The sequence below is a fragment of the Balaenoptera musculus genome, chromosome 17, assembly GCF_009873245.2.
Source record: "Balaenoptera musculus isolate JJ_BM4_2016_0621 chromosome 17, mBalMus1.pri.v3, whole genome shotgun sequence".
NCBI classification, from domain to species: domain Eukaryota; kingdom Metazoa; phylum Chordata; class Mammalia; order Artiodactyla; family Balaenopteridae; genus Balaenoptera; species Balaenoptera musculus.
In genome coordinates this window covers 81,054,644-81,069,731 of record NC_045801.1, presented here as the reverse complement: position 1 = coordinate 81,069,731, position 15,088 = coordinate 81,054,644, and the positions used below count along the sequence as shown (strand labels likewise).

At 39.4% G+C, this 15,088-nt stretch overlaps 1 protein-coding gene across 2 annotated transcripts in view; it reads left to right on the top strand.

Annotated features, from left to right (window-relative positions):
* Nucleotides 1-2,603: 2,603 nt before the first annotated feature.
* SPIDR (scaffold protein involved in DNA repair) overlaps nucleotides 2,604-15,088 on the top strand; it is a 229,963-nt gene continuing 217,478 nt past the window's right edge. For both annotated transcript variants that reach the window (XM_036829918.1, XM_036829919.1), the window contains exon 1: nucleotides 2,604-2,850. In XM_036829918.1, coding sequence (XP_036685813.1) covers nucleotides 2,732-2,850 — 119 coding nt within the window. In that variant the 5' untranslated portion in view covers nucleotides 2,604-2,731. The remainder of the gene's footprint in view (nucleotides 2,851-15,088) is intronic.

Sequence of the window (15,088 nt, the reverse complement as noted above, 5' to 3'; positions counted from 1 at the left end):
CTTAAGGATTGTTACATCTCATTCCTTGTTTTCTTTCTTGTTCACTTCTCTCTACTCCCACTTCCCTCAACATCTTCTTTATCTCTTGCGTTGGTTATGGAAGAGCCTTCTAGCTAGCTGCTTTCCCTCCTTGCCCATAGTAGAGTCAGTTCTTCAGACTGTTGTTTGGATGATCATTCCATATCAACATGTGACTTGGTCAGGCCCTGTTAAAACTGCCTGTGGCTCCCCCAGTTCCTCAGAATAAAGCTGCATGCCCTGCTCTGGTCTGCAAGGTGTTCAACAGCCCTCTCTCTTCTCCTGCCTGTAGATTTTCCTGCATGTGCTCTGTTCTCTCTGGCCTCGTACTTGTGGTCCTCCTGTTCCTAGCCCCGAATGTACTTCCTTCTCTCTCTGCCTCATAACCTACACTTAGCATTCAGCTTTAGGTGGCAGTTCTTTCCTTCTTCCCTTCTCCCTGTGCCCCACCTGGCTTTGTTTTCCTCTTGTTCCCGTGGAGCCTGAACAACACTTCGATTGCAATACTTCCACCACATTGTTTTATGACTATTTCATTTTGACCTCCCCATCCCCACAATGCCCTGTGCCCCCTTTGCTTCTGCACGTGAGTCCCCAGCACAGGCCACGTGTAGCTGGTTATTTGTTGGCATTTTTCTAGGACAGTGGTTCTCAACTGGGGGTGATTTTGTCCCCCAGAGGACATTTGGCAATGCCTGGAGACGTCTGTGATAGTCACGATTGGTGGGGCAGTGCTAACACGTCTAGTGGGTAGTGGCCAGGGACGCTGCTCAACAGCCCGCAGTGCACAGGGCAGGACCCCGCACGATCCAGCGTGAGATGGCAGCAGCGCCGAGGCTGAGAAGCCCTGCTCTGGCGGGAAGCGCGGACCCTGAGAGCGCTAAAAGACAAGACGTTCCGGCACAAAAGGATGAAGTTGAACTGGGAGTTCTCAAGTAACGTATAAAACTTTTCAGTGTTGAGGAACTTAATTTTCAGTGTAAACGACCCTGGTTCTTTTTGTGGCCTATTGTTAATATTTATTTGGAAGCTGTGTTTGGGGGGAAACGTGACCCCTGAGCTTATTAATGGGTTAGCAGTATTTAGTAATTAAACACTTTAGTAATGCAGTAATGTAGGCATGCAACTGAGATCGTGGAAAGGATAGTGGAACTAAGCTCTTCTTTTGAGAATTTTTTTCATTTACTTTTTCGTATTTTAAATGCGCCTGGTAACAGGTGACTACCCAAGCTGGTTTTTGGAGGAGATGTGGGGACGGGTGATGTCCTTTTTAAGCTCTTAAAATGGTTTTAACTATAAAATCCTCAAACAAGGCCAAATGTGGTAAACCTTTTGCCTTGTGTGTAGATGAGGAAATGATGAAAGCCATAGTGCTAACCAACCTCCACACACACACACACACACGCACGCACGCACACACCCACACCCATGCACACACATATACCCACAAGTGATAACCCTCACGCACTTGTATCCTCTTCACTTGCTCTAGCCAAGTGCCTGCTATAATGCCAGTGACGCAGTCCATGCTGACCGTCAGCACAAAGGGCTCCTCACGAGGGTCCCCACAGCTACACTGTGCATTGACCGGGTACAGAATCCGTTCAACTAAATGTACAGTTTACATTTCGTAAATTTAAAATTTAGTGTAGGTATTAAATTAGGAGGGGCTACTGATATACTGGAAAATTAGAATGTTGAAGGGTAGATTGTTGCTGACATTAGTACGGGACTGACTTGCAAAACCAAGTAATGGGAAAATAAAATACCTACCACACTTGAAAGTTTTAGCATGTGTCTGGGCAAAGACAGCAAACATTACAGAAGAATGTTTTGATTCTTTTCTCCAGGATTGGCTGTTGATATGACTTCTGTTTTATAATCTGGTTTTCAAAAAAAATTCTTATTTTTCTCATAGTTCAGAAATTTGAGTAAAAGAAAGAATAGGAAATGTTAGGAAGAAGACTCAGTGATTCATTCTTTAAATAGTTCCTGTTGATATTAGCAATTTCAAATTAGCCTCTTGAAAATATAATATTGTATTGGAATTGTGTGGGAAAAGTCCATTTTTCATCTTTATCATTGGAGACTTCTTTGGTAAATTAAGTGGTTTACACCTGAAGAGGCAATTTTCTTTATAGTTGGCTTTTAACAAATAGTGAATATTATTTACCCCATATTAAAATTCAAAATCAAAACAATACTTTTTTTCCAATAGGTGTTAGATTGACTAATGGCCATTCAGGTTGGTGTTATGAGTTCAGTTTTTGAGACTGACATATGTGTGGTACATTTCTTTTAGTTTATTGACGGAAGATTGAGATATTTGTACTGAATTTGGTGGATTCTGTGAGATAGTGCCTGGCTTACAATTGATTTAATCTCTTGTCTTTGGGTATATGGCGTACTTAGTTTGGATTTTGTGTCAAAATAGAAGTTTAAGCTACAGATACTATGTCTACAAAGTTATTTCAATGAATATAGTCATAAGGGAATAGAATAATAGGCATGTATAAATGTGAATTTGAATAAAGAGTTCTCCAAATTTAATTGCATTTCTCTTAATTTTTATTTTTTTCAGACAAATCCTACAGAAATTTTAGAGTATTCATCAGATAGTGAAAAAGATGATGAGTCGGAGAATGTCTTGTTCATTGATTCAGAATCCTCTCACAAATACCACGTGGATTTTGGATCAGATGGAAGACAGGTTATGGAGAGACTGATAAACCCGAGGGTAAAATCTACAGAGACCATTTTGCATACACCCCAGAAAGAGACAAAGCTTCCCAAGACTCCAGAAAATTCAGCAAAGAAGAAGAAGCTTTTAAGGTTAAATTACACCTTTTTAAATACTTTTTTAAAGTTTTTCTCTTTCTTAAAAAGCCCAAATACCTACAATGTTAATTTAAAAATACTTATTTACTTGGGAAGGAAGATTGACAGAATAGAATTATAATTCTGATAAGCAGTTATGGAGTTCTAATTTCTGGAGATTGTTTATGGAATTGTTCATCCAAGTTGAGCTTTCACTGTTTCAGTCATAACCAGCTTATGTGACTGTTTTCCTTAATGGAGATTGGTTGCTTGGGTTTATCAAATTTTATTGAGCACCCGTGTTCCAAGTGCTATCTTAGACAATTAAGACGAGTAAATGACTGTTCCTGTTTTTGAGTTAATCATGTCTAAAAGAGGGAAATAGAAATATAGACTATTGAGATTACTTTTGTGATTGTGGTTGGCCAGGGAAACACTTACAGATGCAAAGACTTACGGGCAAGGATTCATGGGCAAGAAACTGGCTGGTGTGTGTGTGAAGAACCATAGGGGCCAGGCCATGGAGGGCCCAGCAAGACGTGTGAAGGGGCCTGGGGTGTGCCATGTAGGGGGACGTGTCCCAACCCTGTGTTGTACATCATCTCTTTGTGTTTTAAATTAGAACAAAACAGTGAAAACAAAACCCCAGTGAAAGTGAGAAGGAGAACTTGTGGGAAACAGTGCCACAAAAGCAGACTTAATGGACAGTTTCAAGGAAAAAGGAGTGTAGTAGAAAGTGTAAACATGGCGATGAAGAACACGGTTTTAGATCTGTTTAGGGTATGTCTGCGTCAAGGAGGGCAAGTACGATGCACACCAAGGAGAGCCCAGTGACAGTGTTGGACAGTGTTGGTGGACTGGTGGGGCAGGAGGTGAGGGGCTCGAGTTGTGGAGGTGGTGCTGTGACCCCTCTGCTGGAAGCTGGGGTTCAAGGCAGGAGGGGGTGGGGAGCTTAGGTTGCAAGTTTGATCAGGCTTGATTGGGATCCATTGTCTAAAGAGATCTCAGAGAAAAGGTGAGATGGATTTAGAGAATAATAGGGAAGACCCAGTGGAGGCAGAGAGGTTAGGAATAATTACTCTCAGTGTCCAGGAAAGGAAGTGGGAGAGGGGGGCCTGTCTTGAATAAAGGAGTGGAGAGGAAAGTAAAAGGATGTGACCGAGTGTAGTGGGATGGACATAGCATGGTGAGTCAATTGATGCCTGTTCACTGTATTTTTTTTTTTTTAACATAAAATAAGACAGAAGGCCTTATGCCCAAAGTGAAGAAGTTACAGCCTCAAATGAATATGGTGATGGTTTGTAATAGTCTCTGGAGAAAACAGGAAAGGAAGCAAATTAAAGGAATTCAAATGTCTTTGTTGAAGTTGATCCTATGCAATTAGAGAAGGTCATGTTCCCAACCCTGTTGGGGGCCTGCTGTGTGCCAAGCACTGTTTCATGTCCTGGAGGGACAGCAGTGAACAAAGGCAATGAAAGCTCTACCTGTACTGAGGGGAAGGCTGATGAGGAGCCAAGAAGTAAAGTAGATGTCATGTCAGAAGGAAATAAACTTTACGGAGAAAAAGCAGAAAAAGAGGGACAGATGGCCAGGAGGAAGGGGAGGACATTTCTATTTTAAACAGGGGATCAGGGAAGCCTCTGAGAATGTGACTTATTGAGCAGCTGGAAGAACAGAGCTGACACTTCCTGAGCTGAGGTAGGAGGGTGGTGAGGGGATCATATGGTTTGGTTTGGTTTTCCTTGGTGGGAATATCATGAGGCTTTTTTGCGGGAGATGAGGTTGTTAGTCTTTTGCTTTCTCTGTACATTGACTGTACAAGTTCTTTTCACAGTTACCTGGGGTTTGAGTTTTTCATACTCCCAAACAAAAATTGGAGTTTCAAATGCTTTTATACTTGTATGCATACATTTTGGGGGAGTGTATAAAAGTTTATATTTGTGTGGTCAATTCTGTAGGTCGGCTGTATTGTGTCAAGTTGCCTCCCAATTACTTTTTAAACATAGGAAGTTCTTCTGTATCCTTAGTAATAGTGATCTGCTTTTATACATATTGTGTTATCTTCTTTCAGTTTTATTGAGATTTAATTGACATAGAGCACTGCGTAAGTTCAAGTTCAAGCATAATGGCATGTCTATTATTGTGAACAGTCATTTACTTGTCTTACTTGTCTTAATTGTGAGGAAGCTTTTTAGTTTGATGTTGTTCCACTTGTTTAATTTTGATTTTGTTGTTTGTGCTTTAGGTGTCATATCCAAAAAATCATTGCCAAGACCCATGCCGTGGAGCTATTTTCCTTGATTTTCTTCTAGGAGTTTTATGATTTCAGGTCTTACATTTAAGTCTTTAATCCATTTTGAGTTAATTTTTGTGAATGGTATAAGATAGGGTCTAGTTTCATTCTTTTGTATGTGAATATCCAGTTTTCCCAGCACCATTTATTTAAGAGACTGTCTTTTCTCAATTGGGTGTTCTTGGCTCCCTTGTCAGATATTAATCGACTGAGTATGCATCGATTTATTTCTGGGCTCTCTTTTCTGTTCCATTGGTCTATGTGTCTGTTTTTATGCTGGTACCATACTTGTTTAATTACTATAGCTTTATCTTATAGCTTATCTTGAAATTAGGAAGTGTGATGCTTCCCACTTTGTTCTTTATCAGGATTTCTTTGGCTGTTTGGGGTCTTTTGTGGTTCCATACAAATTTTTGGATTTTCTTTCTACTTCTATTAAAAATTCCACTGGACTCTTCCTAGGAATTGCATTGAATCTATAGACGGCTTTGTATATTATGGACATTTTAACAGTATTAATTCTTCCAATCCATGAACATGGGATATCTTTCCACTTATTTGTTTTGTCTTCTGTTTCTTTTATCATGATTTTATATATTGAAAATCCTAAAGATTCCACCAAAAAACTGTTAGATCTAATCAACAAATTCACTAAAGTTGCAGGATACAAAATTAACATACACAAATCAGTAGTGTATCTATAGAGACACTAATAATCCCATTTATAATAGCATCAAAAACAATAAAATACTTAGGAATAAAGTCAGCCAAGGAGGTGAAAACTACAGTTTTCTGTAGTTTTCTACAGTGAAAACTACAAGACATTGATGAAAGAAATCATGAGGTTTTTGACTATGTTCAGTTAGACGTTATATATCTGAGTAGGAGTACGAGTCTGGACTTCACATGACAAGGTTGGTGCTGGATGTGAATTTGTAATCTTTAGTGTCCAGATGGTTTTTAGGGCATGAGCTGGGTCATTTCCTAGATCAAATGCACACTGAAAGGAGAATCTGTCACAGAATCTGTGTCTTAGGCACTCTGCAGTGGTTGAGTCACAGAGGAAGAGGCTACTGAGGGAGGAATTAAATCTAAGAGAGCACGATGTCCTGGAAAGCAGCCAGCTATGACAGATGCTGCTGGGTTTGCACTGTGGAGGACAGGGAGTATAGAGCCTTCTCAGTGGAATGGTCAGGCAAAGTCAAATTGCTGTGGATTTAGAGAGAATGGAAGGAGAGAAACTGAAGACAGCATGCATGGAAAATTCATTGTGTGTTTTGCTTTAAGGGATGTAGAGAACTGTTTGCTAATTGAAAGGAATTTGGAGATTGAGATTTCTTTTTTATGAGTGGGAATGAGAGCATATTTTTTATATATTGATGGGAAAGTTCCTCAGCAGGGGAAAGAGAGGATAACTGTTGGAGTTGTGTCTGACTTGGTGAAAGGGGTTTACAGATGGAGGGGTGTCCTGGGTTAGGAGCACAGTTAGTCCATCCATGGACAGGTGAGAGGGCAGAGTCTCTTCAGGTGCAGGTAGATATATGTGGCAGTGGGAACTCATGCAAGTTCTTTCTGATCACGTCTACTTTTTCGGTGAAACGGGAAGTGTCTTCATCAGCTGAGAGTAAGGAAAAGGAGATGATATTGGAGGAATGAGGAGAGAGAGTAGATGACATGGTCATGTAGTGGGGGAGTGAATGAACTAGGGAATTGCAGTAGGATTGTTTGGCGGGAGTGGTCATCATGAATTGAGTTTGAGACTGACTAGTCAGCATGGATTGAACCGTGGGCCTGCAGATGTGGAACAGAGTGTGGGATTGTCCACTGAGTATGATGAAACCAGTCAATAAAAGTCCTGAGAGTGATTGTGATATTGGACCATGAAATCTAGACTGGGTAAGGTCAGAATGAGAACATGCAGGGTGTAGAGCACAAAGAGATGGGGTTGTACCATCTGATCGTGGACTGGGGAGAGGTTGGTCAGACACTTCTGAAGTCATGACACTAGAGGTCATGAGCTGCACAGGTAAGAATGACTGGTGCTCAGAAGTGAATTAATGGAGGGAGGCGGTTTGTAACCTTGAGATTTAGAGGATGACCATGGGCGATGAGTGGCTGAGGTGAGGTGGAGGACACACAGTCTTGGAGGAGAGGACTTCAAGGAATGAGGAGGTTGAGGTATCAGAAGCCTGGCAGGCACTGAAATCAACAAGAATGGTGGCCTGAAGCCAGAAGATAAGGCCTCCAAAGAGTTGCTGGCACAACTGTGGAGGTGCCTTCCCTGGGGTGAAGATGGTCTATGTCCTCTCCTCCCTGCCTCCTGGAATATAAGGGAGGTGCAAGATGGCCTGGAAGCCTCAGTGAGGAGCAGGACTGCCCCTTCCAGGCCCTTCATGCCTGTCAGGTGGAGGGGAGGGAGAAAAGACAGCTGCTTTTTAAGGTCCCTGCCTCAGGGGAGGAGCAGGAAGGTAAAGAGAACATGCGAAGAGGTTGAGGACACGGGTTTTGCCGGCGACTGAAGCAACTCCAGCAATATGCACATGATTGTTTTCTTCTTGTGATTTCTAAGTGATAACTAAGAGATGTCTATTTTGTGGATATTCTTTTTAAGTTACTGTGTTGAAAAACTAAAAGAGAGGTTGGTGTGATTAGGGTTGTCTGTCTCGGGCATCAAACTGGAAGACTTTCTGTTGACAGTAGGAGGAGCTTTACTGAACTGACCAAAAGGCCCACGATGGCCACATGATGGCTGTTTGCTGACCTGCTTCAGAAGCAGGGGAAAGGGTTACATGTTTTGGCTCATATGTGTTTAGAGCATCATGTTTTAGAGAGTTAAGAAAATCGCTTAGCTTGTTGTCTAGTAATGATTGAAGAAAGAGTTTCGCATTAAGTGTTTGATTTGTTGACGTGAAGTCTTATGAAAAGGCTGAGAATACAGACATCTTGATGATCCTCACAGGGAAAGATCACCAACTTTTGTCATAGAAGTTCAACAGGGGGCCTGAGGAAAATAAAACTGCTACTAAGGAAATAAGCAGGTGTAAGTTATAGATTTTCATTATGTAGCATGAATATAGCAGTGATTAAAAGATTTTTTTTTTTAACCTGATAAGGACTAGCTAGCAAGGATCAAGTTAAGTAGTTGGCATTTCAAGGCTGGAGAACACTGGCCCTCTCTCCCTGTGGTTTGCCCCACAGGGAAATGTTAATTCAGTCTCTTTGGGCTTTCTTCCTTGTTTATTTTTATTTTTGATTCATGGCACTGTTTGAGGCATAACTAATGAAAGTCTGTGCAACATTGTTTTGATATTTGAGTTATGTTGTCAATAATAAAGCCATATTACCCCGGTCTTATGATCAAGTTTTTTTTCACAGTGTCTATTGTATCTGACAGAGAGCAAAACTTGAAAATATTGTAACTATATTTATTTAAATTATTTTTTCTTTACCTAGTTTCTTTACCTAGTATAGCTTATTAAAAATATTATAATGATTTTTTTTTCTGGAACTTAGAATGTTTTTGAATCTTTATTCTTTTTCACTTCATACTTTGTAGAAATGTTTAGCCTTGTTGAATTGATGCCAGTAATCTTTTCAGATACAGTACCAATCTGTTTATTTTATATAAAAGATAATTAGACTATCTTAATTTGGTTAGTGAATTTATCTTTTTTTTTTTTCCACTCCACTTGTGTTTTGGATTTTATCTGTGACTAACTTAGCAGACTATATTGAAAAGAGTTAATTTGGAGGTTCCAGTCCAAGATGGCAGCATAGGAAGCTCCTGAACTCACTTTCTCCCATAGACATATTGAATCTACAGCTATACTCAAGGCAGTTCCCTCTAAAAGAAATCCAGAAATGGAGTGATTGTTATACATCGGGCATACGAGAAAGTACGCCTGTTGAAATGGGTAGGAAAGGCTAAGACATGAGACACCCTCTCACCATAAACCCCACCCCTGGCACAGTGACATAACAATCAGTAGGGAACTTGTAACTCCTGGTTTCTCTGTGAGGAGCAAAGAGTTTGGATCCAATATCTAGAACCCCAGCTTTTAAGACTTTCACTGGAGGCACTAGCCCCCATAACACCCAGCTCTAAAAGCCAAAGGGGCTTGTGTCCATGAGACCCACAAGACTACAGCAAACATAGAAGTAGTTCTTAATGGGCTTGCTAGGACTCCCCGTGGCCATTCCTCTAGGGCTCAGCACACAGAGCTGACAGAAACACTCATCTCCCAGTCTTTGCCCAGAAGAGGCCTATTTGCATATGTTAAAAGCTGCTGCCTGAGGATCCGGTTCTAACTTAGCACACATCTAGGGTGCTGACTGCCAGTCTCCTCAGAGACTCAGGAGGCAGCGGGTGCCATCTTCTTGCTCTCCCTCTACATCACTGTGGGTTGATGGTGTCTCCTAGAAGAGGCTTTTTCACATGTCTGGCATTCTGGTAGCAGCTTTTGCTGCTACCACCCAGAAGAAGCACTTCTTGACTGCCTGTCTCTGATGGCTAGCAGGGCTGGCATTTGTGGATCCCACCAGAAAGTAGCAAACAAAGAAGCAGTTCTTAACACACCATTGTAAAGCAATTATACTCCAATAAAGATGTTAAAAAAAAAAAAGAAACAGTTCTTTTCTGGCTATTCCCAAAGGGCTCAGCTTAGAGGGAGTAGGCAGAAATGCCCAGCTCCCAGTATTTTCCTTAAATAAGTTTCCCTGCCTACTTTAAAAGCTGCTGACTGAGGGCCCAGCTTCCAGTCAGCTTGTATCTAGGTGCTGACTGAGATTCTGCCCTTTGGGACACTGATAGGTTTTGGTATACTCTCAACTTCTGGGAGCCACTGAGAACAAAGAAGGCAGCTTGGATGTTCACAAAAGTTTCAGAGAACCAAGAATTCAGGCCAAGCTGAACAATAAGGTTGTTCTCCTAAACACGTAGAGTCAAGGAAAATGAAGAATAAGAGGAATATGTTCCAAAAAAAAAAAAAAGAACAAGGAAAAACTCCAGAAACAGAGCTAATGAAAGAGAGATAAGTGAATTTACCTGAAAAGAGTTCAAAATAATAGTCATAAAGATGCTCACTGAGGTGTGCAGAATAATGCATCAACAAAGTGAGAATTGTAAGAGGTAGAGAAGATAAAGTACCAAACAGAAATCACAAACCTGAAGAATGCAATAACTGCACTGAAAAACTCAGTAGAGGTGTTCAACAGCAGACTAGATTAAGTGGAAGATGGATCAGTGAACTCAAAGACAGGGCAGCAGAATTCATCCAAACAGAGGACCAAAAAGAGAAAGGAATGAAAAAGACTGAAGATACCTTCAGGGACTTAAAAGACACCGTCAAGTGGACCAATATTTGCATTATAGGGGCCTCAGAAGGAGAAGAGAGAAACAGGCAGAAAGTTTATTCAAAGAAATAATGGCTGAAAACTTCCCTATTATGGGGAAAGAAACAGACACCTAGATCCAGGAAGTCCAGAAAGTTCTTAGTATGTTGAATCCAAACAGACCCACACCAAGACACATAAGTAAATTATTAAAAGTTAAAGAAGATCGGGCTTCCCTGGTGGCACAGTGGTTGAGAATCCGCCTGCCGATGCAGGGGACACAGGTTCGAGCCCTGGTCTGGGAAGATCCCACGTGCCGTGGAGAAACTAGGCCCGTGAGCCACAACTACTGAGCCTGCGCGTCTGGAGCCTGTGCTCCGCAACAGGAGAGGCCGCGATAGTGAAAGGCCCGCGCACTGCGATGAAGAGTGGCCCCTGCTTGCTGCAACTAGAGAAAGCCCTCGCACAGAAACGAAGACCCAACACAGCCAAAAATAAATAAATAAATATTAAAAAGTCATTATTTAAAAAAAAAAAAACCTTAAAGAAGATCATCTTAATAGCAGCAAGAGAAAATTAACATGTTACGTACCAGGGAACCCCAGTAACACCATCAGTGGATTTTTAGCACAACGTTGGCAAACAAGAAGGGTGTGGCATGATATATCCAATGTGCTGAAAGGGGAAAAAATGCCAACCAAAGAATACTTTACCCAGCAAAGTTGTCCTTCAGAGTTGAAGGAGAGGTGAAGAGTTTTACAGATATGTAAAAGCTGAAGGAGTTCATCAACACTAATCTAGCCTTATAAGAAATGCTAAGGGACTTCTTCAAGCTGAAAAGAAGAGATGCTAAAGGTAACAGGAAACATGACAGGATAAATCTCACTGGCAAATGTAAATATATAGTTACATTCAGAATATTCTAATGATGTTACGGTGGTGGGTAAATCACTTCTAAATATAGTATGAAGATTAAAAGACAAAAATATTTAAAATAACTATAGCTACAATAACTTGTTAATGGATAAATAAGATAAAAGATGTAAATTGTGACATCAAAAACATAAAATGTCAGAGTGGGGGAGAGTAAATATATAGAATTCTAGTATGCATTTGAACTTAAGTTGTTTTCAGCTTTAAGTAGACTGTTATAAATATAAGGTGTATTATATAGCCCCGTGGTAACCACAGAGTAAAAACCTATAATAGATAACAAAAAAGTTGAAAAGAAAGGAATCAAAACACACCAGTATAGAAAATCAACAAATTAAAATGGAAGAGACGAAGAGAAGAAGAAAGGAACAAAGGTGTTACAGAAAGCCAAAAAGCAATTAACAAAATGGCAACAGTAAATCCATATTTATCAGTAATTATTTTAGATATAAATGGACTAAATTCTCCAATCAAAAGACAAAGAGTAGCTGAATGGACTTTTTAAAAAAGAGGCCCAACTAAATGCTGCTTATAAGGGACTCACTTCACCTTTAAGGCCAGAAACAGACTGAAAATGAAGGGATGGAGAAACATATTCCATGAAAATGGAAACCTTAAAGAAAGCAGGGGTAGCTATGCGTATATCAGAGTATATAGGCTTTGAGCCAAAAACTGTAACAAGAGGCAAGAAAAGTCATTTCATAATGATAAAGTCATCAATTCATCAAGAGGATATAATAATTGTAAATACTTATGCACCGAGCATAGGAGCACCTCAATATATAACGCAAATTTAACATACCTGAAGGGAGTTAGAAATACAATAATAGTAGGAGACATCAATACCCCACTTTCAACAATGGATGGATCATCCAGAGAATCAATAAGGAAACATTGGATTTGGACATACTACATCATATGCATTTAACATATATTTACAGGACATTCCATCCCAAAACAGCAGGATATATACACTTCTTAAAGCACATGAAACATTTCCAGGATAGATAATATGTTATGCTATAAAACAAGTTTTATTAGGTTTAAGAAGATTGAAATCATGTCAACCATGTTTTCCGACCACAGTGGTTTGGAACAAAACAATTACAGGAAGGAAGGAAACTGGAAAATTCACAAATAGATGGAGATTAAAAAAACATGCTCCTGGGCTTCCCTGGTGGTGCAGTGGTTGAGAATCTGCCTGCTAATGCAGGGGACACGGGTTCGAGCCCTGGTCTGGGAGGATCCCACATGCCGCGGAGCAACTGGGCCTGTGAGTCACAACTACTGAGCCTGCGCGTCTGGAGCCTGTGCTCCGCAGCAAGAGAGGCCACGATAGTGAGAGGCCCGTGCACCACGATGAAGAGTGGCCCCCACTTGCCGCAACTAGAGGAAGCCCTCTCACAGAAACGAAGACCCAACACAGCCCAAAAAATAAAATAAATAAATAATTAATTTAAAAAAAAAAACCAACATGCTCCTGAACAACCAGTGGATCAAAAAAGATATCAAAAGAGAAATTAAAAATACCTTGAGACAAATAAAAATGGAAAACCACATACCAGAACTAATATGAAGCAGCAAAAGCAGTTCTAAGAGGGAAGTTCATAGTGTTAAATGCCTACACATTAAAGGAAAAAAAAGAAAGATACCAAGTGAACAACCTAACTTTACACCTCAAAGAATCATGTAAGGAAGAACAAATTAAGCCCAAAGTTAGTAGAAGAAAGGAAATAATAAAAATCAGTCAGGAAATATATGATACAGATTGAAAAGACAATAGAAAAGATTAGTGGAAATGATTAATGGTTTTTTGAAAAGCTAAACAAAATAGACAAACCTTTACCTGGATATAACAAAAAAAGATAAATGTCTGAAATAAAATTAGAAATAAGAAGGGAGTCATTACAACTGATATCACATAAATACAAAGGATCATGATAGACTACTATGAACAATTATACACCAACAAATTGGACATCCTAGAAGAAATGGATAAGTCCTAGAAACATTCAACCTACCAAGACTGAATCAAGATGAAATAAAAAATCTGAACAAACTACTAGTAAGGAGATTGAATCAGTAATCAAAAACCTCACAACAAAGAAAAGTCTCGGAACAGATGGTTTCACTATTTAATTCTGTCTCATATTCAATGATGAATTAATGCCAGTATTTCTCAAACTCTTCCAAAAAATAGAAGAGGAGAGAACACCTCCAAACTCAACACCTCCAAACTCATTTTACATGGCCAGTATTACCCTGATACCAAAACCAGACGAGGACACTTCAAGAAAAGAAAATTACAGGGCAATATCCTTAAAGAACATGGACACAAAAATCCTCAATAAAGTATTGGCAAACCAAGTTCAACAATATATTAAAAGGATTATATACCATGATCAATTGGGATTGATTCTAGGGATGCAAGGATTGTTCACCTTCCACAAATCAGTCAACATGATACATCATATTAACAAAATGGAGAAAAAAAATCATATGATCATTTCAATAGATGCAGAAAATGCTTTGACAAATATCAACATCCACTCATGAAAAAAATCTCAACAAATTGGGTGTTAAGGGAATGTACCACAACATAATAAAGGCCACAAAGTGCAAGCCCACAGCCGATACCATACTCAACAGTGAAAAAGTCAAAGCTTTTCCTCTAATATCAGGAACAACAAGGATGCCCACTCGCGTCACTTTTATTTAACATAGTACTGAAAATCCAAGCCAGAGTAATTAGGCGAGGAAGAGAAATAAAAGGCATCCAAATATCAGAAGAATTAAAACTTGTTCACGGATGACATGATATTATACAGGAAAACCTGAAGACTCACCGAAAAACTGTTAGAAGTAATAAATGAATTCAGCAAAGGATACAAAAATCAATATAGGCATACTTCATTTTATTATGCTTTGCTTCATTGCGCTTTGCAAATATTGTACGTTTTTGTTTGTTTGTTTTACAAATTGAAGGTTTGTGGCAACCCTGTGTTTCTATGCCATTTTTCTAATAACATTATTTTAAAATTAAGGTATGTACATTTTTTAAGACATAATTGTACACTTAATAGAGTACAGTATAGTGTAAACATAATTTTTATATATACAGGGAAACCAAAAAGTTCATGTGATTTGCTTTATTGTGATACTAAATTTATTGTGGTGGTCTGGAACTGAATCCCCAATATCTCTGTATACAAAAATCAGGTGCATTTCTATATGCTAACCACAAACCTATCCAAAGTAGAAATTAAGAAAACAATCCTATTTACAGTTGCATCAAAAAGAATTAAAATACCTGGGAATAAATTTAACCAAGGAGGTAAAAAATATCTCTACACTTAAAATTATAAGACATTGATGAAAAAACTTGAGGAAGACAAAAGTAAATGGAAAGATATTCTGTGCTCGTGGATTGTAAGAATTAATATGGTTAAAATGTCCATACTGCCCAAAGCCATCTACAGATTGAATGCAATCCCTATCAAAATTCCAATGGCATTTTTCACAGATATAGAACAAACTATCCTAAAATGTATGTGGATCCACAAAGACCCCGAATAGCCAAAGCCGTCTTGAGAAAGAAGAGCAAAGCTAGAGGCATCACACTTCCTGATTTCAAACTATATTACAAAGCAGTAGTAATCGAAAGAGTATGGTATTGGTATAAAACACACGTATTTA